The sequence below is a fragment of the Achroia grisella genome, unplaced genomic scaffold (genome assembly GCF_030625045.1).
Source record: "Achroia grisella isolate CSIRO2021 unplaced genomic scaffold, CSIRO_AGI_Agris_v1 utg1245, whole genome shotgun sequence".
Classification (NCBI taxonomy): domain Eukaryota; kingdom Metazoa; phylum Arthropoda; class Insecta; order Lepidoptera; family Pyralidae; genus Achroia; species Achroia grisella.
Window position 1 is genome coordinate 55,847 of NW_026712606.1, and position 26,691 is coordinate 82,537.

General features: G+C 30.4%; 1 protein-coding gene across 1 annotated transcript; it reads right to left on the reverse strand.

The window, feature by feature from the left end:
* Positions 1-4,531: 4,531 nt before the first annotated feature.
* Positions 4,532-6,679, reverse strand: LOC131854855 (uncharacterized). The gene is made up of 2 exons (XM_059206031.1): positions 5,570-6,679; positions 4,532-4,587 (listed from the first exon to the last, which is right to left on the reverse strand). Exons 1-2 carry the CDS (start codon positions 6,669-6,671, stop codon positions 4,532-4,534), a joined length of 1,158 nt encoding a protein of 385 aa, XP_059062014.1. The 5' UTR covers positions 6,672-6,679.
* Positions 6,680-26,691: the final 20,012 nt, after the last annotated feature.

Genomic DNA, 26,691 nt, shown 5'->3' on the forward strand with positions numbered 1-26,691 from the left:
GCAGAAATATCGTAAGCAGTGTATGAGATTCACCGACGCGTACTTTTACCAACTGCATTACTAGGACACGGAAAATGCTTTACCTAGGTGAAATCTATTTACCACAAATACTCTGTTTCCGTAAATACATTTTAATTTTTTTTTTACACTGCCAGTACTAAACTAGTTTCTATTTAGAATAATATTTACCGTTGTAAACTTACATGCAATGCGTTACTTCATAATCATTTGAATTTTATGCAGATAGATGGATTCTTGTTTTAATATAACAATCATAATCTTTAAATTTATATTTATTTCTATATTTAATGGACAGTTATATTTTTTTGCCTGAGTGGATAAAAGTCAAGGAACTTTTTCTAAAATTTGTTTCATTCAGTGCTTGTATACCTCGTCTGGTTACTAATTTTTTAAGTACAGTATATTCATTTAATGTTATTCTATGAAGGATTTATAATGGGCCACTAATAACCTGAATTAAATAAATAAATTACATGTTTGGGTTCATTATTTATTATCGATTGTAGCTAATTGAAAATTTACTTTTTTATATGATATAGTCTAGACACACTGGTACAGTTGATCATAATTTTATTTTATTAGCAATTTTTTTTTTTTAAATTATTCACTTATTTATTATCGATTATAGCTAATTGAAAATTTACTTTTTTATATGATATAGTCTAGACACACTGGTACAGTTGATCATAATTTTATTTTATTAGCAACTTTTAGTGTTTCATTATATAGCTTTTTAAAGGGATTTAGTTCAATTTGATCGATACAGCCTACCATCTGTCGGTACTACAGTTACATGTCCGTATATATACCCAACATGATGTAGCCAAAATATTAACGAGTATTTCATATCGTGTCTTGCGGGCTCACCGTTAGGACATGCTACAGTGTAGGTCATTAATATATTATAGGGGAACTGCCCTACGACCCTGCCCGCGCACAATTTTGCTTATTCACGATACAAGACCGCTATTTCCGAACACGTTAGCTTTTAAATTGAACCTAAATAATATATGATCTATTCGTAAAGACTCGATTTGTTGAGTGTACTTAGCGGTAATTTGTGTATACCATTGTTTTTGCAGCGCTTTTCTCATACAATAATAATGAGGAATAGGTTATAGAAATGTAATGGTTTTAACTAAAAAAATAATAAACTGTAAACATAAATAAATGAAACGAATTTCGAATGAGTTAAATAGATTTAATTTTCGGATAATGCATATATAATAATAGGCTTATTCAATTGAAAATCATCGAGGTACATGTTTGGACACAAAGCGCTCTACTCAATAATTCATAGAATTTGTTTCGGATGGGGAATGCTATTATGAAACTAATTATAATTTTTAATTACATGTGATCTGTTTAGTAATAAAACTACTACTTTAAAACAAGCAAGTCATACCGTTCATTAGTCACTGACCTAACAGGAACAAGAGCTGCGGCAATAAAATAACCCCTTTTACGATGTGTTAAGTGGAAACGAATCATATCCTATCATCAATCATAATTTCTCCTCTACAGTTACCTCCTCGCAATGGAATCCCACTGTTACTAATTTAATTTACTGTTTTTGGAACTCCTATATCAACCCGTAAAACAATGACTTGTTCTTTTATAAAAGCATTATTATGTGCATGTACGATACACACTTTAATTTTGTTGTCATAAATGTATTGCGTTGTTGAATAAGTTACATCAGAGACCGCCGTATACAATTAAAAGTGACTCAAATTAATCAAATTAGTTAGTCCTACAAGGTGCTACCACGCTAGTGATACGTATCGAACTTACTTTTCTAAAGACATTTACTACACTTCAGTGATATTAGACTTAAAAGGTAGGTCTCTTATCTAGATGATACGAGAAGTGGTAGTAAGGGTGATGAATTAATTATTTTTTTCTATAATATATGTATATTTTTCGGGCTATATTGATACGCTTTTTAAGTAAACTATTTATTCGGCTCACATCAACATGTACAATTCTTAGACAAAAAATTAAATAAATCAGTAACGTTGACCAATGGCCGACTGACGAAGTGCCCTCCCTTACCATCGCCAAAAGTGACTGACATCTGCCTCAAAGAAGCTACATTAACCACTAACTTTAAGGGCTCAACGAAGATGCGAACGCGTTGTAATAAATAAAGCGGTTGAGACAGATAAATTATCTTTGACTTGAGCACAGCTACCCTTGACAAATTATCTGTCATAAAAGCTAAAAACAAATTTGTTCCGAAATGGAAAACTTTGTAAATAACAACAGGAATTGTTTTGCATAGCTCTGGAAAAAATAACGCCTTGAAAACTCATCTCTTAGCGCAAGCTGTGATTAGTATTAACTCGATTATTAATCTGTTATTGTGAGATACAATGAGAAAGTAAGGTTTATTACATCAGTAAATTGGCAAGCGAGAGGGAGTTTAATGTCGTTAAAGTTTTAATTGCTTTTAACACGGGCCTTTGCTTTTAGAATCTGAAAACGCGTGTGACTGTGGCGTTATCAAATTGAATCTTTTAACGGCCTTTGAATTTGTGATAAAATGCCATTTAAATTCATCCTATGAACCACTTATACTACAGATAATTTCCCAGTGGTACTTATTTGTAGTGCGTTGATTACAGATCCACTGGGTGTTAATTTTCGTAGTTAACTTTTCACTCGAAACTCCCATTTCATCGAACTTGAAGCCGGACGTGACACGTTAGGTAACGCTCTCATTTAGTCCTCCTCAAAACTTTTTGTATCGAATTTAGAAAGATGTTCGTCAAGAATTATATTTCTAATTTTTAGAATTTCTTTCGGTTTTGTTGAAACTTCCTGATAAACTGTTTGTTATAATACTGAATTCTAATATTACAGATTTAAGTATTATAACATGTAGTTTATCCGTAAAGCCTCAGGAAGCTTTTCAAGTCTGTGTATGTTTGGTAATTTCCTATTCATCATTATTATCAAATCATTTGTATATCCAACATTATACAATTAAGCTCTATTCAACATTATTAAAAAAAACCTAAAATAATATATATGATAGTAGACGTAGCGATTTCTTTATGATAATGCTTTCATTGATTTTGTCGAATTTGATATAATTAAATCTTAATTACATGATTGAATACAATATACATACATAAACCAAAATATAAATTTTAAACTTCTACTTGTGTAAAGATTTATATTTGTGATAGTAAATGTCATAAAATTGAAGTAAAATGAAACAGTAATTCTAATCAACTCTAATACTATCTCAAGAATCTATCTTAAGCCAATATTGAAGTTGGCCAGGCTACTGAACACAGCATTCAAATTCAGGTAGATATCGCACACAAAATGGTTGATTATTTGAATTGCGAACAATATGTCATAATAAAGCACGTGTCTCGTGTCCAGTGTAGCTATATATCAGCCGGCGTCATTGTTCGCTACTATCCAATTAACATGAAACACGTCAAGCATATTGATGTTTCGCTGTGTCACTAATTATTAAGCATTTGTTGAATGAAATGGGATATGAGACCGGGCAATAATATACTGTACATATATTTAAAATGTTTTCGTAAATAAGGACTTATATGTTATTAATTTATATTTTAAAATCTTCAATATTTCAGCAATTTACAGTCTACTAGTAAATAAAGATTTCCTCCGTAGATTGTTACAAGAAAAGCTTCTCAGCCAATTGCCACTATTGACCCCTTGCAACTTATGTGAAATCGTTACTAAATATCGTAGTAGAAAGTAAAAATTAGCGACAAATGATAGATGAGAATTTATAGACGAATATAGAATATATCTGTCTTATCTGTAATAAAATAAGCAGCTATGTATGAACAATTTGCTTAATCTACTTATTAAACGGAGAAATTATGATATTAATAGAAAATACTATATGAATAGACATATATTATTTACATAATAATTATATATACATGTTACCCATGCCATACTATATATCGTCGCAAAATTGTGGGTTACGTACTGTTAACTGAAATAACGTTCTTACAAAACCTAGCAATTTTACCGTAATCAATCAAGCTTAATTGACAATATTACTTCCGTATATAATTACCAGAGGGTAATAGCAAAAAATCGCTCGTTACCCGCTCCCGGAACAAATCATGCGTCTATAACCAATCCTCTTACACTAAGCTCGTCACCCCTCGCATAAGCCGAGCAATAGAGATATGATAGAGGTTATTAATTAGATGTCGTTACGTCTTATGCCGTTTCATTGTGCGAAGCGGAAAAACTCATAGCTCCGTGAAAGGTTCCCGTGGCAACCGACGTCCCCGAATCCACCCTGCTAGTGATTGTGATGACAGGAGCGGTGGTGAGAGTAAACACACACAGTAGGGTGTAACTTGTATATTTAACTGTTACATCTTGAATACTCTAGCTTACACTAATTACATAAACTATATATATGAGGTACTGCGTGACCTACGTGTCGTTATACAAAACGTACACTCGCACAATCTTTTACTGAACGTGCTGATTTGCATCACTATACCACACCTCCCCTGAAAAGTAGGGTGTCTATGGTGAGGGTGTCCCCTCCCTCTGAAAGTTTAACATTACAAGGACAATTTTATTATTTAAACATACAAAAGACAAAAAAAACAAGCACCAAGGATTAATTTAACTTAACAATTTCTCAAGGTATATCATACCTGAGTACAAAAAAAATACAAACTTTTATAAATACATTGTATTATTAATACATATTTGTCATCATCTAACAGATCTTGTTTTCTACTAAACAAGTAGTAACCAAAAATTAAAATTAGGCCTTTTACTCTATAACAATTTTAAGAAATTTTATGCTTTACATTATTGGCCAATGTGACAATGCTCACTTCATTATCTGTACTTATTGACTTACTATACTTATCTATACATTTTACAGTATACCTACATAATCGTAAAAACTCATCATACTTCTGTATATACCGACAGAACTTATTAACTTGAGACTTATTGTACATATTTTTAATAATTATAACTTCCATAATATTATGATCCTTGCATATCTCTACAAGTTCTCTTAATGATTTATCTACGCCCACCTTTGTTAATAGAGATGTTTGATTTAAATATATTATAGATCCGGATAGAACTACATTGCACGCATTATCATGCATATTATGCATACCTAACACTTTTCCTAATGTCTCCTTATTACAAATATTTAATTTCACACGAAACTGTGATTTTGTAGTAATTTCTGCCATCTTTGATGGAATAGATTTTATTTTCACTTGAGAACATTTATGAATTTTTTTAATTGGACCTTGCTTAATAACGCCTGAACAGCATGAGTTTAATTTTTTTAACTCATCGGACGTTGCAATTATTTTCGATAATTCGTCCGTTGTTCTATTTTTCAAACAATTTACATTTTTCTCCATATAGTCAGTTTTCCTTTTATTAGGAAAAGTAACATATTTTATACCATTTTCTCTTTTTTGAAAAGGTATACGAACCCTATCGAGTGATCCGTGGGGCTTTACACTTAAACAGCCCAATTCAAAATTTATAATACCTTTAAATTGTATTAAAAAATCTTCTCCTAATATACCATGGGAACTGCACTGTAATTCTTTAAATACATAAAACTTTTGTCTAAATTGCAGTTTCTGAAATTCAAGATTCAGGTAAACAAATCCCATTGCTTCTAGATTACCACAGACGCCTTTTATTATAGCGTTATCTTTATGGATCTTAATTGAAGGCAAATTTTTTAACCAATCATACTTTAAAACTGACATTGATGCTCCTGAGTCTGCTATCAAAAATATATCATTATTAAAACAATTAAATTTAACTACATTATTTGTGTTAAAAGCTAAAATTTCGGTATTCTTATTTTCATGAACAAAATCTAACGATGTCTTTCTATCGCTATTCCTACTATCAGCTGACGCTTTGACGTAATTCATATGCTTACTATAACAAACTGCGCGACCTTCTTTACTATGCATTATTGTATTTTGCTGACTTCGCGCCTTAGTATTATTACGCTTCGCTTGACATTGATTTGTTCTGCGATCAAATTCTCGTGCGTCATAATTTATTTTATTTATTAAACACGTTTGGAAGTTCTTAGGAATGAATTCCTCCTCTTCTATTGCTGTTTTGACAGCTTCTTGTAAATTTGATATTTTTCGACATATTATATACATTGTCAACCTACTATCGTTTAGCCCGTATGCAAATTGCCTAATTGCAATATTCTCATTTATGGGCAATAGAATATCATACGCGGTGTTCAAACCCCCCGCTTGGGCAATTGTTAATTCAACAAACAACCTTTCAATTTCATCCCCAAACTCTAAAATTGTTCTATTACCCTGCCTACATTTTTGTAGTTGCGTTAAAATGAATGTATACGATTTACTTGGTAATAGAATTTTTCTTATATCCTCCGTTAAATTATTAATATTATCGTAGTTTGATTTTAATTTTAATTTGGCACAACTAGAAAGTCTCGTCTTTAATATAAAATTTATTAGTAAGGGGTGGTCATCAGGCCTGAGGATAGTTTTGTAAAATTCAATGCCGTCTAAAAGGCTTTTTATAATTTCCTCATCCCGATTCACTATAGGTAATAGCAATAAAGCTGCTTTTAAATCAAATGCGGCCATTTTTAAAATATACAGACTAATATAAAATTCTTTCAAAAAGTGTGTAAGTGGCCTGTCACAGTTTGCCTACTTCCTGTTCAAAATAAGTGACTTAAATTTAAATACACAATCAAATATTATATACCACTTAATATGTCCTTAATTATATTTTCACTGCACCAAACACGTATAAAAATGTCTTCAGAAATGACACTAATCACGGCACATTTGATAATCACTACAACATTTGTAGACCGCTAGCACCCTTTTATTCAATCTTTATAATTCCATCTATGGATGCTTCAATCAATTTTTTAGGCACAGGTATGCGGTGAACCTCAATTTGAGGATATTGGACACCGATGGCCTAGGAACTTTAATTTCCACCGTACAATATATTGAAGATAAATAATTTATACCTCTTTGCTGCCCGAAGATCTTCAGAGTATAGTCTGATCTTGATCCATTTATGCAGCTTCTTTGTCACGGTCGCCATGTGATGACAGGAGCGGTGGTGAGAGTAAACACACACAGTAGGGTGTAACTTGTATATTTAACTGTTACATCTTGAATACTCTAGCTTACACTAATTACATAAACTATATATATGAGGTACTGCGTGACCTACGTGTCGTTATACAAAACGTACACTCGCACAATCTTTTACTGAACGTGCTGATTTGCATCACTATACCACATGATCCCTTTAGTGCATTTATCTACTGATATAGCATTTATTATAGAGACTCACAAAAGTTATTATGAAATACTACTAATAATATATGGACGTTATCGGTGGCCTAGCGGTGTACAATACTGTCTTACTTTCAATAGGCGGGGGTTCTATTCGTACATGTTAGATTTCTAGTCATACATATTGTTTGTAATTATGACGATAGACTTGTTAATGTTCAGCATCACTCGTGAACGAGTGCTGCTTGTAGGGACTGGACTGCTCTTATCACTACGACTGATTTAATCTTATTGTGTTTTTATATTTGAGCCTAAATACATTAGTGCTGGTTGGTAGTTTGTATTCACACGTTTCGACTTGTAAAATGTGAACTTACAAGGATTGTTTAAAAGAGCAATACACAAGTTTCTTGCTTATTCTTCTTGTAATGAGACAGCTTTATACTCTATTATACAGCGAATAAGCGGTAGATTTAAAAAAATGATTTTCTATTCTATTCTATTCTATTCATGAGGTCTTTAAATTAAAATATATCTGTTAAAGTGTAACCTGTATCCAACAATAAGAAAAAGATGTTATAATGATTGGTATTAAAATTAGATATTAATAATTATTTCGTAACTCTTTAAAATATGAGACCGACAGTGAGTGCAAAAGCATAATAGTGGAAAGCACTATTACAGATATAGAATCCCTCGCTGCAACATCAACAGCACGTGCACGCGCGTGTGATGCACAAAATGGCGCTCACTTAACGCGCCATAAAATCTGTACCCATATTCAACCTTATCCCCAACACACTGGGATGATCCGTAATGGATCCTCGCTTGTCAAAATACCAAAGCATACAATAATAACAAGAATATCAGGAAAGAAGAAAATACGGACCATTATATTCTTGAGCCTATAGAATTATTATGCCATTTGAAATAAAATATAATAAAGGTAAGAGAATAATCAGAATTTTACTCTGACATTCATAGGTTTGGAATAAAATTGTGAATATTCCATCATCTATATTTTAGGTCTTTACGACTTACTGCTTAATAGCTATTAATCAATTAGCTTACAGATGCAATTCAATTAGCTAGTGGAAACTTATGGGTAGGATATTAATTTATTCAGTAGCAACCATTCATTGTTTGTGAAGTATTGTATGCTACTTTCATTAATTACTTTCAGAATTAAAAGTAGTATTTTTAGACATAAAATTATCTCTAAATCAATATAAATATGTTCAGTTTTCGTAATTAGAAATACTAATCACCCTCACAAATCCATGATAATGAAATAATATGTGTTTAAAAAAAGTTATAATAAAACATAATATATTTTTACGAACATTAATTGAACACTGACCTTTATTGTGCACACCAAAATAGATGATGTTAAGATACTTCAGCATGAATAATAATTATTGCAATGATTAAGTACAGTTTCTTTACAACCTATTATATTTATGAGCATTCGGTTAGATAAATTTTATATGTTTTTATATAATACAAATTGCTATTATTTGAGGCACGAATTTGTTGAAGGTAATTTAAATAAAGTTACCTTCAACAGATTCATGCTTTTATTACTTCTAAAAAATAAATATAATAAAATACAGTTACAGATTAGATAAACCAGTACTACTAATAATTAGGTAGTTGTTGTTATGTATGTCTTACACAAATATATTTTTAAAATTGACGGAATATTGTAAAATGCCTTTATGCTTTAAATCTGATATAAATAGTTGAAATATATTAAATAACTAGCTTTTGCTCGCGGCTTCGCTCGCGTTAATTTATCCCCTTAGGGGTGGAATTTATCAAAATCCTTTCTTAGGGCATGCCTACGCCATAATAGATTTATGCATGCAAAGTCTCCCGATCGGTTTAAAATTGACAAAGTTTCATACAAACTTTCATCCACTATTTTATCCCCTTGGGGGTAGAATTAATCAAAATCCTTTCTTAGCGGATGCCTACGTCATAGCTTCTACCTGCATGCCAAATTACGGCCCGGGTCCGTCCAGTGGTGGGCTGTGCGTTGACAGATCACTATGTCAGTCACCTTTGAGTTATATATATATAACTCAAAGGTATATATATACAGATAGATATGATATAATGGTCTCAGTGGTCTAGCGGTTTACCACACCGCAAATTCAATACACACACGATGCAAATATTTTTTACCATGAATATGACTGTTTGTATTGATTAGGTTGTCTATGTATATCATATATTGATTTATGAGCTCTTTAGTACAAATAAAACAAGCTCTTGTTGGGACTAGATGGAGCTATTTGAATTGTCATAGTTAATTAACTATGAGAATTAAAATAATAAGAAAACCATATAATTATATGTTATAAGAAAATCATGTTCTAAAAGAATAACGATTTTGATGCTAAAATTAGAAACGAAATATTACGTTTCTACCTTTACTAACTAGATATAATCAATATATCTAAACATAAACATCACATTAACTTAATGTAAAATTTTTATTTATCTCCTTAGAGATTATAATCAATATAACGTATTTTACAAACTCATTTTCAGACCTCTCTTAATTGTCATGGAAGCGACAGGTAGTGTTGTATTTCAGAGCGAGTACCAACGCCAACCCCAGACCCAATTCATTCGACGCAGCTTGATTTACTTGACAATTAGTTGCCATTGGGTGGTGGTTATAATTATACCCATTATTACAATCAGTCAGCGATTTGATTAAATTTTATTTTTTAAATTAAACACTGTATAGACCCTATATAATTATTTTTAACAACATTAGATTTTTTTATAATGTATTTATTACCCTTGTTGAAAGTTTCTATATCAGTACACATCAGTGTACAAATTGTAGTGTTTAAGAAATAAATCATCATTAAACCTGTACATTATTTAAAGTAATAAATAAAACAGTAATTATATATCGAAAGTTACATTGTGCAACGAAATTACGTGAAGCCTTATCAATTGAAACTATGTTTGTTGTATTTGCTCCCGCTCCCGCTTTTGCTCTAAATACAGCTTTACCAACAAACTGCAAGTTGTCGACTCTAATTATGGTTTCCTTTTAACACACACCCACTTTAATTCTAGAGTTCTAATGATTAGAGAAACATTGCTAATTTGTCGCTATAAAATGTCTTTCAACACTCTACGTATATATTCTATTTCAAGCTAAGTATTTTGTTTTAGTATTCTGTAATATGTTACCGTTCAGAGCAATGTTAAGCTAATTGAGCTTAGTTCAAACAATCTTGTGTAACTATAATTACAAATGCAAGATTTTGTCCAAATTGGTATGTTATTTGTAACAACACCACAAGTTTAAAAAACTATACTGTTCTTTTTATTCAATTCATTTATTTATTTAAAGGATATATGTCATCTAGTCTTAAACCAAGCAGAACCAAGTATTTGTACAATTAAAAATAAGTAACTAATGAATATATTGATTAAATTAACACTAAAAATCATACTGTTATAGTATATTTTGTTGACTTTAGTTGACTCAAACGTTACTCAAACCATGTACTAAACAAGTATTTGTATACATTTTCTTACACAACAAACTCAAAAAAGAAAACGGGAAGCTCGAGATGAGAAAATACTAACATTGAAAACAAAAGCCTTCTGCAATGACTCGTTTCCTCGGAGCGGTAATTGGACGGGCGTAATTACTGCTTGCTTGTAAAGCCATCATCTTATCATCTCGAAGGGTATTAGCGAAAAACACGGGCGGGGAACCGAGGGAGACTCGGCGCGACGCTACGCAACCGACTTGCGGGATAGGAGAAGACAGCCAACGACTTAGATGGTTATTAATATCTTTAGAAGACTCGGGAAATAAGCGACGAGCTCTCAAAGGGTAGACGTCAAAACAAGGCAATTATAAGATAGGGTAATTAGGTTTATACATAATCTTTATGTTTCAAGATTACTTTTGTGGAAAATTGGGCAAGAGTGCTTGGTTTTACGCATCACTGTTTTTCGACGCAATATATATATTTTTTTACAACAAATGATTTATATGATGATAAATATTTAAATATTGTACTAGATATCATAGAATACGTGAAAGATTAACGGGCTTTACTATGTATTTTGTGGTGATCCTGATTCTATTCATCTAGTCTAGTACGTACCCGACTAATGTTGTGGTAGCAGTGTAGATAAGCTTTTGCATGTTTAATTTGTAGAAAATTTAAAAGAGACAATGCCATTTCATAATGACATACAGATTTTGAATAATGCTTTTATTATTTCAAATATTTAAAGGAGTCAGTAATAAGAATTATTGTTAGTTTTGCATTGGAACGACAACAATATCGAGACTAACTTTAACAATGATACTAAATGCTTTATGAATTCATTTTTGAGACTGACTATGAGTTGGAATGAATTAACCGTAATCCTTCCCAATCGAATTTAAAATTCGTAAGCTAGACCATTTTCAATTATGTCGCATAGTGGCACTAGAAAGGCCGCTTGTACTCTCTTTGTCACGCTTTGACTCCATTTTACGCTATAAAAAAAGTGAGTGCAAAAGTACGTTCACATTTATGAAGACTAAAAGAACAATTTCGTTAGGTGCCCGTTGGAAAATTTGCTGACTTCAAAGGGCATTTTAGTAACGCCCTCACTCTCTCCCTTTTTGTTGACTTTAAAAAGTATTTAAAATAAAAATAATTCATACTGCTGGTGCATTTTATGAATTAATGTAAAATGAAATTGTTTCGAGAACATTCCTCATAATAACTGTTACTAAAAGGTTTCGTTACATTATAAAATGTGCAAATTAAAATGTCTATATGTTTCACCAGGTCCGTACAGTGTAGGCAGCGGATGATAGTGTCATAGTGAGACGGCCTACGTTTCACACAACTCTCTTAGCGTAGATCTTCTACTCCTTTTACTACTCCTTCTGTAGTTATAAGATCTATCTGATCATGACATATCAGCCTAAAGCTCCTTCCGCTAAGAAATTTCAATCGTTCTACTTTACATATTCTATATTTATATATTTCGTCAATCTTTATCCGAAATTTATTCGAAATGCCAACAAACTTACCTGGCCTCTATTCAGTTTTCTACATTTGTTAATTAGTATTCTTACTTACTAAAATATTAATTTATTTTGATCGTGTTATAAAAAACGCTACTACAATTATGTACATTCTATGTATTTGTATTTTTTTTAATCATATATTTTAGAAATTATTTGTAACTATTGGAGACTAGTGTGAAGCATTCACAAGAATGAAAGAAAAGTATAAAATAATTCAATGTCGTAATAACATGTATAAAATAACAATCGTTTAACGATTGTTATTTTTATAAATAATAAATACTTCAATGTTACATCGAAGTATCAATGTTTGTTTGATTAAAAATTTTGTCTAGTGTTTATTTTTAATTACATGTTTCAAAAAGATTTTTATCAAATAAATTTTATAATATCGAGGAGGCTTGGGAACATACTCTTAACAGAACTTATTTAATTTATTGTATTAGAACGATCAACTTTAGCTATAGGTACCTACTCGAACTGATCCAATTTGATTACTTCGAGTACTTTTTGAACTCTACAGCTTTATACTGTTTACCACAGATAACAAAATATTCAGAAATACCTACCAAAAACAAACCTTTATTGCAATACTTATAATGATTGGGTTTATTATAATTTTGTTTCCCTTTAAGCTCAAGAAGTTTCATAACTCAGTTACTTGTATTTTACAATTTAGCCTGACGAGTTAGTGAATTTTGAATTACAGTAAATTTAAATTTGTTCCGATTTATAAATTAAAGTTATTCCATAGATTGATATTTAATGTTAATGTAATTTGTACTTTGTTACTTATTGTATAGTGTTAACAATAATTAAGATATTATTCTTTATTTTTCTTTATCTTTACATCATCATTACATAGTATAAAACAATATAGAAGTCGCTGTCTGCCCCTATGTATGCTTAAATCTTTAAAACTACGCAATGGATTTTGATTTTTCGGTTTTTTTAATAGCTGGAGTGATTTAAGAGGAAGGTTTATATATATAATACATGTACACCCGTGAGAAGTCGAGTCGAGGAGCTAGTTTATTATATTACAAAGTTATATAAAAAGTAATCTATTAATATTACATAAAATGTATCTAATTACGTATACTAATAGCGTAGAATAATAATCCTGGACGATCACACAGCGTCATCTAGATCTAAGCTTATCAGAGCTTATGTTATGGGTAGGTACTAGACTACTTACGTAATATATATTTTTTTGTAAATACGTACATAATATCACTGCATAGGGAACACCTAGATACGATACAAACAATCATACTCATGAATACAAATGTTTATACTGTACGGGGAATCGAACCCGTTACCATCGGAAGTAAAGCGGTGACCTAAATTGTTAGATCATCGAAGCCGATTTTGTTAAATTACAAAAAACGTCAACATAAAAAATATAAAAAAATCTACACCACAATTAATTTCTTTCTTAGAAATCTCAATCGCCATATATCTAAAGAAACGAATTGCTTTATGACCATTGCTTCCATTTTTTTGGAATTATTCGTTTGTACTTTTCTTACAAGCATTTTGTTTATTGATTCTAACAAATGTTGTTGTTTATAATAAAAATATTGTTACATTAATTGTATAATAATTGTATAGAATATATTCTCGGGACAATTAATGAAACAATATTTTTATTTATATATTTTATTTACCTTCTTATTATACGATATATAAAGTTACATATATCAGTTTCCTACTTTGTTTACCTAAGACAAAAGGTAACAAATTATCTATATTATGTAATCTTAGATAAATGAACATTGATCCTCAGTAATAACGATTTAAATATTATTTTGAGTGCACAAATGACGATACTAATTCTTATGTTACGTTGATACTTGCTATATACTCGCATGTACGTGCAGTTTCCATGTTCTGATTCATTCCAATTTGTTGTACAGCCATGTACATTCGAAGGCTCGAAAACATTTTTGACTTGGCGTATTTATTCGGCAAAAACTTTAAATTGGTTCCGACCCAGTTCAGGCGCTATTGAACCATTTCACCAATTGCCTAGGCTAAAACTCTAGACGTCCATGTTACGGTTATTTATTTGTGCCATAACTTAACTAGGCCTAGTTTAAGTCATCTTGTAGTAGTTAATATAATAGATTAATATTGACAAATACGGACATTTTAAAAAAATCACGGAATTACGCCCTTCGGAAATGGCCTTTTAGTGTTTTAATACTTTGGCTCTACATATAAACGAATTCATCTTGAAATTTTTCAAATTACACCACTCAAATAATTGAATGTAAGATAATATATATATATATTCAGTTATATAAAATAATACAATATTTTCAGTTATCAAATAAGAAAATAAAATTTATACACAGAATTAATTTTTGCGCCTGTTAAACTTGCAACGGCAACGTCTACGATAATTTTACTAACCTTTTATAAAAAAGTAGGCGCGTACGCATTTAGGTTACTAAATTACACTTATTTATCTGTCTCATAAAAATTAGATAGTTATTCCAATTTTTAATATCATTTATTATATAAATGATATTAAAAAATGGGATAACTTTATAATAATTTCGTTGTATTTTATGTTTTTCCACTGCATGGACTCTACATAGACACTGCATAGACAGATAGAAACTTCGAATAGTTTGTTGACTGGTATCCTAATGAACTACTAAATAACTACTAAATATATGTATATTTATGGAAATTAACATATAATATGTTAATTTCTAATATATATATATATATATTGACATTTCTCACGTCTGTACGTGCCTACTTGCCGTATTCGTTTATTAACAATATTTATTAGGTAAAAATCATTATCATCAATAATCTATGATCAATGACTATAGTCGTCAGTGAAAAATTTTGTGTCACTGTGTCTACTTTTATCAGTCTGAAAATTGTAGAATTTTCATTTTGTCTAAAAACATATCTACAATTCACTATGGTAATATTTAGGTATATACAGATTTATATATTTAATGACATAAGTATTGTATAAAATCATGAAAATATGCAGCCCCAAATAAATTTCCGCATTGAGAACCGTCATAACTTTATTATTCTATTTATTTTGATTTTGTTCTCTTTCATCATATATAAAATTCCTAAATAATCCCGATAGTGATCGTTTTTCACATATCCTATATCCCCGGCACCTCAACAATGGTATTGAAAAACCTTGGAAAGAAAACGCGATGGATAAGTATTCATTTAATTTATTTGGAAATACGTATCCAGCCCTTGAGGCGAGGAAGCGATTGATGTCTGAAAAATTCAAGGGTTTCCTTATTCGTACGTACCAAATGAAATTACTTCGTTTTTTTTACTTGCGAACATAAAATGACTATGTATTATATTATACTTAAATAACTCGTACAAACATTAAAAATATATTGACAAAGTATAAATTCTTGTAATCTGTCCAACTAACTTCTTGTTTCGCCTAAAATTATTTGTCAAATATACTAGAATTAAAATTATGTATTTCATTATTTTATATATTTAATTTCAAACATAAAATAGTGATTGATTATTAACGATTTACCAATCTGATATCTTTTATCGAATAAGGCAGACAAAGTTTCAGATAACCGCTAGTATTATAATATTTAAATTATTATTTAAAGGCCAGATTACTAAATGAAAAGATAAAATATTCACATGTCTATATGGGTCCTATATTCCCAAAGCATTATCGGGGTTTCCAGTCGCCAGGCAAGCATAAAGCAACATGTTACTACTGAAATGTCGCGTCGCATCCCTATCACCTTTCCACAATGCTATTGATTGTAGATAGTAAGTATATATCTTCAACTTAGAATACATTAACTAATACAAACGAATTATTCGACAAATAAAATCATATTCCAAAATTCACGACACTTGGTCTATGTCCGTCGGTGGTGGTAAATCTACAATATTCATAGAGACATTAGCTCTGTTATATCATTGTGACTTATCTATTATAAAAAAAGTGAACTTGATGACAATGACCATATATTAAAAAATCCGGTTTCGTTTCAAAAGTATTTCCTGTAATAAAAAAAAACCTTACATTAGATTCAATAGTAATGATTTTAATGGAATGGTCATTCTTTATTCATCTTAGCTACTATATCCCATAATTGCGATAGTTTGAAGATAAAAATCTATTAATACATTTTACATACGTTTTTTTAAAAAGTTGCACGGTCCCAAAAAATTCTCATTGTAGTTGGATTATTAAAGTAATATTTGGCATTATGTGCATTTCTGTACGACATATTGACGATGATCAATATACCAGACGAGGGTTGGCGGCTGGCCGTAATGAGAACGGTGTGGAGGCGTTCGCGCGTGTCGACAAGCGAGCCGTGTGAATTTCGTCAGCTTAAACGTGCGCACCGGCACACATACATATTGGTATAGCCCATTTTATATGACACGAGTATTTCACCTATGTAGACTTTTTACAAAGTTTCCGTGGATACCTCTGTCTACCTATTTTAGCTGCCAAGCAGATTATTTTATAGGCTTTCTGTTGACGGTGTAATAATGCAGTAAAATTACAGGATAAGATCACATCTTCGTTCTCCGGAATAACAACCCGTATGTGTAATCGTGTGTTCGTAATATTATGTATATTGGCGACGGCTACCGGTTACCATCAATCTTCAGCTTATTTGCTACTATATAAACAATAGCATCATACATTAAAAAATATTGTTCACAGACTAGTTTGTTTATGCTGTTTTATTAATATGTAATCCTAATATGTAATACTACTTGTGGCCGCACCTTCGTCCGCATGAAATAGTGACCTTTGATGGCATTTTTAATTATTTAGACTAATTATAAAAAGCCAAAGGAAAAAGGTTAATCATTCTAACTTCAAAAATGACGAATTTCCATTCAAACTTTCATTAATTAAATTAAATTAACAAACAGTCAATAATAGTTTATAAGATATACGAATAAATGACAGCTTCGTTCTCAAGAATGAAAATGCATGAGAACCCCGGGCACCATATAGTGTCTGTCTTAATCTTAACTGAATTTAATATATGATATTTTAATCCATATATATATAGATATACTTTTTTCATACACTGATGAATACCGTAAGCTAATTAGGCTTGCTTTTGTACGTTCTTTAAAAATGAAGGTGAAAATAACAGGTCAACAACGGATTTTCATAGACGTAAACATCGTCTTGCGCTAATAATAAATCAATAATGTATTTTCATAGAAACAATAACTGAATTATATATGGAGAGCAGTGATATTGTTTCAAGAATTTTCTATATGTGAAATGAAATTATAAGGTTTGTTATTTGAATTTGCACGGCTTGACTGAATTCATTTTTCATAACAAAGGTTCGTTTATTGTCTTTTATTTAATTTACACCATTTCGTATCTATAATATATTCGCTTATAAATTCTATAAGTACTAAACAAAATTTAGTTTGTAATTTTTATTATAATATCAGTGCTACCAACTGTAACTTCATTATAAAAATTTTGTTTGAGTTCATATGAGTTTATCAGCTTTGACAAAGATTCTATTTACAACGTAAATTTGAAACTTTAGTTTACGGCGCGTCTAAACCACACAAGTAACATCTAAGTTTAGTTTATATTGAACTTACATATATAAGTACCTACACATAAAATTGAAGTGCAACAGACTTAGTATTGTACGACTTTTAAATTATTTTTTAATAATCTAACATTATAGATATATTATAAATTAGGCTTTAATTAAGTTAAAATTAAAAACTTCTTACAGATAAATTGATTAATGTATATAATGAGAACTATAAGAATAAATCAACGATGAATACAATACATGTATATAAGTAAAATAAACGAATTTTAATTGTTGCATTAATCTTTACGATGCGACATAAGGCATTCTTATAGGATTAGATAAGATTAAATATGAATATTTTATAAATTCCATATATGTAGTATTCATAGGAAATGAGTGAACTCTATTAGTATTTAATCAGATGAATACTAACGATAATACTGAACTGAAAGACGTACTTACACCGATTTAATTTAATTAAAACTACTACGTATCTTACAACTAAATAAATTGTATTAATATGTAGTTACATAAAACTTAACAATGATATCATAACCTAGCAGTTATATGTATATATGTAGTTAAAGGAAATAAAATTTAATTAATGTTTTACTCCATAAAAAATCGATGACTTAATTTGCCCGAAACATACGAAAATTCATTAGACACATTAAACTTACTTTTTACAGCCTTTTACTTAGTTTCACCTGTTCTGTTGTTCGTCTGTAATCAAATCTTGCAAATTAAAATTGATCCACTTCCTGGTTTCCGATTGAGCCGAAATTTTGCATAAAGATGACAATGCAATATATTATGACATAGAGCTGATCTGATGATGGAGCTGGAAGATGGCCATAGGAACTCCGTAATTAAACGATGCAACCCCATGGAGTTTGGGCTCGTTTGATTCGTCTTGATGAGTTATTAACAAATAATAAATGTTTGTTTTTAAATAAGGTTTTTTTTCTTTCATTATTTAACATACAATACCTATAAATCGCTCATCATAATAATACATCATATCAAACATTTCATACCTAATACAGTCATGGCTTCAGTTTGTTATTACCCGTCTTGAACTATTCATGACCTGAGGTGATCAAGGAGATATTAAAAGTTACTTAAACTCTGAAGTCATATTTGCACTATAAACTAATGAAATCTTGATAATTTCATATAAAATAGCACTGTGTTTCACTTATAAGACTAATCCTGTATGAAATTATGAATAGTGCTCGGTTTAATTTAGCCGTCCAAAGCCGGCATGTGCAGATTGTGATAGAGTGCCTACGTACCTATTTAAATTTAGTTTAGGAGATTAATTAAACGAAGAGCGGACGCGGCACGTTCTGTCAGAAGCGTCAATAGCACCCGACGCTGTTTTATTCTCACTAACGCTATCAATGAGAGACGCAATCGAATTTGCCAAATGACGCTCACACTAAATTGGTGAAGAGTGATTGATTGAAACGCTCCGCTAAAGTATTTTACATGGAATAATTGAATCCGAATTTTTACCGCACCTACATATCAATGGCTTAAACAAAAATTGGCGGATATTCAAATGTATATATAAAATTATTTAATATGCTTATGAAACAATATATAAATAGCATGCATAGTCGCTGTTTTATCGAATGTTGCATACTTATAGATCATTGATTATTTATTTTGAAACACGAATATGATTCGGTAATTATATCATTTCGAGAATTTCTTCCGGAATATTGAATAAACTACATAGATAATATTCGAATTCATGGGTGAATATATTTATAGATATCCATGAATCCGAATATTATAATATATATAAGTATTGAGAAACTCCATCGCGTACACTGTATACCCGCACATAGTTGAAGTCACTAGTGTGTTCATTAAACTGGAAGATAAAGTTTATAGTACCACAACTAATTTTCTATGTATTACGTTATGGTAACCTTACCTACAGCGTTATGGTAGTCAAAGATTAGACGTAGACTCAATTACTTGACTTAGAATATATTCTAATTTCGGGAACTATAAAATGCGTCAGGCGTTAATTTTTATTTTTTAAATTTGCACAGCAAAAAGCTTTAGATATATTACCATTAATTGGATTATGGGAGCTTTGCTGTACCATAAGTTTGCTAAATATTATATAGTAAGATAAGTATTTTTTTATTTTATTATTGCAAAATGACACATTAACTATTACAAAACCCATTTGATATTTATGGTAACTAGATATCATGAGAAAAAACTTTGACTTACTTTGACTTTTCATGAAACCGAAATAGAATAAGAATAAGAGTACTTTAGACATAAAAAATGAAACAATAAAGATTATGATATGAATTGATTATCAAGTGGACATTAGCAGAAATTGTGTATATACAATAGTATAATAATATTTTCTCCTCTGTCTAGTAAATTTATTCTAAAATAGCAAATCTAATTTCTTGGTAAACTGGATAGTTTAAGCTGATTTTATTTCACCGCCAACGTACTGTTTTCGAGTGCTTGATAACATTGGTAAGGGCACTGTAACTCGACGATAATTAGATACGGCGCGCTTTTACAGCGGCGCGACTCTGAATGCCGGCCAAATTGCGCCCTTCCAATCCTGTTTATGCCACCATGGAACTCTGATGCTTCGTTTGGTCATTTTGTATTTTTGCTTTTATATTTTGCAGAGTTGCACGATGGAATTTAATTATTAAAGAAATTTTCATCATAAGCGCTCGCGCTGCTACTACGATGCTACTCGTAGTATCAAAATAAATTAGTTGTATATTCAAGGTCATTCACATGTTATTACAAAACTTTAGGATTCCTACGTGCTACTTTATTTTTTACGTAAAATAAGCAATACATATGTTATTTTCATTTAGAATTAATCAAGCTGGGCCTAATATTTCAAAACAGCAACGCAGTTAGATTTACGTGAGCGATGACTCGGGATCGTTAATAAGAACAATGTTGCTTCTGAAGACTTTGAATTAAGATCAGTTATTAAATGTATAGATAATAATAATAATAGAACAATATACAATTCACATATCTGGTCCCAATTTTGATCAATATTTACAAATTTTATTTGTAACTATAGTTTACACATATATATAGATAAAAATATACATAGAAAACACTTATATCAATTCAAGAATCGAATCCGCGACCGTCATGGTACATCGCTTACGCCGTCAAAAACATATAACATAAAAAGTTCATTATTACTAAATACCATAATAATATTTTAATTGCAATAACTAACTTTCAGGTATTGCTAAAGGTTGCATTATATGTGTAGGGACCTGGTCGGTAGCCAACAGTAACCGACGAGTGCACTCCACATTCCGACCAGTTGATTAGCCCACGGCGTAGCGTGGGTAGGATAACTTCCCCGGGGGAATTAGAGAATTCGCCCCACCGATGCACACGTGTAGTTTTTTGCTCTGCCTGCTGAAAATTGAGGGACGGATATGAAAGAATTTATTCTCTTCTAAATGTCAGTACTGACAGATAAATTTTAATTTTCAACTCGCTTTACAAATGCACATCTCGAGGGTGCTCTTAGTTATCTTTACATGGATTTCTCTCGTATATGAACATTTTAAAAAATATTAAGTTATACAGACCAAATGTTCTATTCTTATTCCAGGTTATCGTTTCCTAGGATGTAGGGGAGCTATCATAAAAAATATAAATTGGTCTATTACTATCAACATTAATTTATCTACCAACGTTATCTTAAACTTGAACGATATCACTCATTGTTTACTCTCTCAAGTATAATTTAACTACGATAGACGTTTAACTTCCAATAAACATCACCTTTACGGCTTCAAACTTAAACGTTGATTTAAAGATAACAAAGTTAGCTCATCAAAAATTCAAACAACAGCCACGGGTAGAAATTCTCCCTAGAGTTTGAACGATTGAGAGTTGAATTGCCGAGAATCTTCATCACGAAGTAGCTGTATCAGATAAGTCTGGCAGTTTGTTCTGAGAATGGCTGCGTCATTTGTCGTTTGCGTACAGAGGTAGGTGCCAGTGTCGTGACCGCGTGGGCGTGGGTTACATCCAACCACAAAAATGTACATTCAAGTCAACTCGAAGGAGGCACATTCAAAGATCCTAATAGTACAACAGTGCGATATTAAATATTTTTTACTAACTACAAACCAAACAAATCCGTCGCCGTCTGTGTGATTAGATTTTTACGTAAAGTACGTAACGAATTATAATGACGTTTTCAGTAATAGATAAAGTAATTCCAGAAAAATATTTATATGTACATTACTTGCCTATTATAGAGTACAGAAAAGCCGAGAAAGATTTGTAATGCTTCTGTCAATACCAAGCCGGACAGCTAATAAAAAAAAAATATGTTGGTGATTATCGATGGATAGATGGATGTTTGTTACTCTTTCACGCAAAAACTACTGAACAGATTTTAATTTAATTGAACACATAGGTTACAAATTTCATGCTAGTGAAGCGGTAGCCACAGCTAATATACAATAAAGATGACATTAACCTATTAACTTATCATAGTGTGTATAATATTCGTAATATGCGTGTATAATATTCTTTCCGTAAAATTATTATTCAATATTGATACATTAATTATAAATAGTAATTAATGTATTATATATTCAATAGTAAATAGGTATGCTTATAGTAGGGATATTAAATTTCTGATAAATTGGTGGATTGCTAAGATGCCAAGCAACAAACTTTCTTAATAATAATAATAATTTTTATTAACACCAATTTTTTTATATCATAAGTTATTTATAAGTACCTATGCCCATATATTTAATTGTTACAATAATGCAATATAATAAATCTTCAGGATGCGAAAGAATTATTTAATTGTGCTACAGGTTTTACTTGCAATAAAGTTGTAAATCGGAACAGATGGACTAGTATCTTTCTTGCTTGCAAAACATTAAACATATTAGCTGCTCGGTTTCATGTTTTCAGGAAATTAAAGTCGTTTGTACTGTGATTGTTTTTGTTCGTGTTCTTATTTATTTATCCAATGGTATGAAAGGAAAGTACAAAAGGTACATATGTTAGTGAATTTAGATTATCAGTCACTGGAATGTCTAAACTAACTATCTAATATACTATTTTGTAAATTATAAAATTATGATATAATTCATTTCTCCAATAACACTAATATTATTGGAGTAATGATTAAGTTCCTTCTAGGGAGGTTTATTATTTCTTAAAGACACCTACTAATAAATCTGCTCTATCGTTTGCATATTCTTTACATAAATCAAATAACAAATACAATTTCTTTGACAAAGCTTACATTAAGTCTTTTTTTCGTAAATAAGACAATAGAAATAATTAAGTATACCTACTTATTATATAGTACATATATACCACTCAAAATTATCTTACAAGCTTGGAATAAAACGCTTGCGGTATTCTACTACACGGTCCCGGAAACCACTTTGGTAAATCCTGATAAATTTTCCACGATGAACTAACTGACCTAACTTTATCCTTATCCTACCTCTCTCTATTAGTGCGTAGCGTACATCGTTAGCGCTAGTGGGTATAGCATATTCATCCATACAATAAATTTATATATACATATGCTTAATGTTAATGTGACCTACGCCCTGTGATGCGACTAAGATTCTTAAGGGTCAAAAGCCTTACATATGTGTAGACAAAATACATTACTTAATGCTAAATAAGAACTGGTATGACTCATACATGCATATCATGATCTCACGTCTATATTGCCAAGAAAGGAACGTTGAATAAGCGTAGATTTATTCTGAGCTACGATTAACATACATAGAGTTAGAATACAAAAATAAGTCTTTACATAGTTAACTAAAAGATAGTAATAACTAGTTCTTGTTACTTGCTTAAATTTTATTGTTGTACTAGCTGTGACCGCGACGTCGTACGCGTAAACAATGGTAGGACAACCTATTGATTATAATTAGACTACAACAACAATTAAAATATATGTATAAAAAACTCCATTATTTTAATAGTATAATAGAAATATAACAAATTATGGCAATTGAAATATATTTAAATAAATAATTATTTCGGCTGGTTCCATTTCCCTCAACTTTCATAAGCCCATGTTGACAACATACTTGTATGTACCTATTTAGTGAATATTAAACGCTATTTTTTTCAGCTAATTTTACACAAAAACTTAACACCTTAACATACGCCTTAATAATCATTACGCTTTCCTTAAATGTAAAGAAAATAATAAGAAAAATAAAAACTATGTAATACTTATAATTTTTATATAAAAAAATATATGCACAAATTATTAATAGAGGTATATCTTATCTGTGGTAGAGGTACACCAAGATAGCTTTAAAGCAGCCAATAATTATATTATCCCATCGCTCGTAAACCTTGTCCATTACTATATTTTTATGACAAAATGAAAATGTCCTCCGTATCCATATCCTCAAATATTCAATTGTAATTTCTTATATTATGTTCTATATAATATTACAAAAAGATAACATAATCATAACCGCATCCAGAGGGAAGCTAGTAAAAGTTAACGATGCCAGTGTCGGCCTCGGCCCACGCGCATCTACGAGTAAGAAAGGAACATGTCGATTCAAGCGTTCATATACAGACTGTAACACTTCCAAATATGTTATATATATATATACATAAGGTACAAATATTTTAAAAGTTTATGACTACTGGTGTAAAAAAAAAGGAACTTATTTTAATAATATTATTTGTTCTGTACCTGCTTGACAGTGACATATTTTTTATCTTAGAACTATTAGTACCATTTAATAGGTACCTACTATTTTGTTTCCCTTTTTAGTATCACACCATAAGACATGAACAATATTTACAAATCTGATAAAGTCCTACATATAACGGTTGTCTTAGTTGTTATGCTTTGAGAGTACTATAAAGAAACCAGAATTGTTCTTCCTATACCTACGAGTACAAATATTAGTAGCCATACGGCTAGCCATACAATACTTCGTATTTTATATATTATTATATGTGTTATTAACTCTCCATAAAACATTTATTTTCTTCTGCATAATATCTAATATATCTGAATATATATGTTATATAAAACTATTTGTATTTAGTATATACTAATTTTATTGTGATCATATAAAAATAAATTATTTAAATTCCCTATTGAAATTCAATATCGCATAGGAATTATTTAACTCTATTATATAATAAATACATTGTAACACAAATCTTATTGAGGTTTTGTCACAGAAATATAATTTATGGTCAGAAAAATTATACAGTTTGTGTTGAAACGGAAAAAATATTACTTACTACCAGTCAGTTTGTTACTGTGGACACATTGTATGAATAAATTATGAGTAAATAAAATGTGCTGTATCTATTGTGGTACGAAGTAAATGATGAAATTATTCCTTTATAATCAACTACAGAATATTCTATGATAGCCCTAAAGTTGTGCAAAGCTGCAGTTCATTATTCCACATTCATGCATTCATTATTTTTATTAACTACATATTTATTTTCTAATAAGAATTTATTACTGTGAAAATAAAACAAATTTAACCTTATGGTTCATAGTACTGTATTATACACATTGTAATAAAATAACTATGTACATACATAGATATATATTTTATTATAGGTACTGTGTATAGTACTGTATTTCGTTGGAAAAAATACCTAATCTGAATAGTTTTAGTTATCGTAAATAAACTTTACAGATATTTATTGTTAGTACGTACAACAAAAATTAATATAATTTTCTATATAATAATTCATATTTCAATTTACTTATTCTGTATTACTGATTCCCCACATATTTCAATAACATTACAACCCAATACCGCGCCCAACAAGCCAATACATTAAAACAAACCACAAAGGGGAAATACAACGAATACCAACGACTACCGCTACCATCCATGCAATCCAATATAAATGTATATATCTATCATACATAGACTTTTATGCTGTAACTCCTTAGTGTATGAGTAATATGCGTATAATATAACACAGTAATTAATAAATAATTAAGGCGTATTCTAAACTTTTATATTCAATTTGGAACTTAGTTTGGAAAAAAACATAATTCTCCTACTTTGAACAGACACCGAAATACATTTAGGACAAGTTGTGTTACGTGTATTTTAGTATAAACACTTGTTACATTTTCACATGCGATAATGATATTTTATACAAGTTTCATAACGTGTATAAGTGTAGCCTGCAGTAATCATAAGTTGTTTGTGTTTTGTATGTTTATCGTGTTTTACGCGTAGTTAACATTTTGTTACTAAATGATGTTGATTTTAGCATAGAAAATTAACTAGTACATATCCTAAGAATCAACTTTATTATTCTTATGCCAGTATCGACGACTGAGATTTTCAGCATTAGTTATCGAATGTACAAAACGGTTTTTAATACGGTCTAAAAAGGGACGTTGTAACACTTCAGTATATTTTTTGTATCAATTGCCGTTAAATAGTAATAATTACTATATACGTGTCATTTACATATTCAAATATATTCCTGCTTTTATTTATATTTTTATTAGTCTTGCTTTATTTAGGTATGTTCAATCGAAAAAGTATCTAATGCCTAAGCGTTTCTCTAGAGTACTTCGATTAACACCTGCCTTTATAAAACATTTGATACATGTATAATAGATGAAAGAACTCTAATCAACGCTCTCTCTGCCACTCGT

Coding starts and splice junctions, on each gene's coding strand:
- LOC131854855 (XM_059206031.1), bottom strand. CDS start 6,671: ATGGCCGCATTTGATTTAAAAGCAGCTTTATTGCTATTACCTATAGTG. Junction 4,588..5,569: donor TTTTTTAATACAATTTAAAG/GTATTATAAATT, acceptor TTAAACTTTCAG/AGGGAGGGGACACCCTCACC.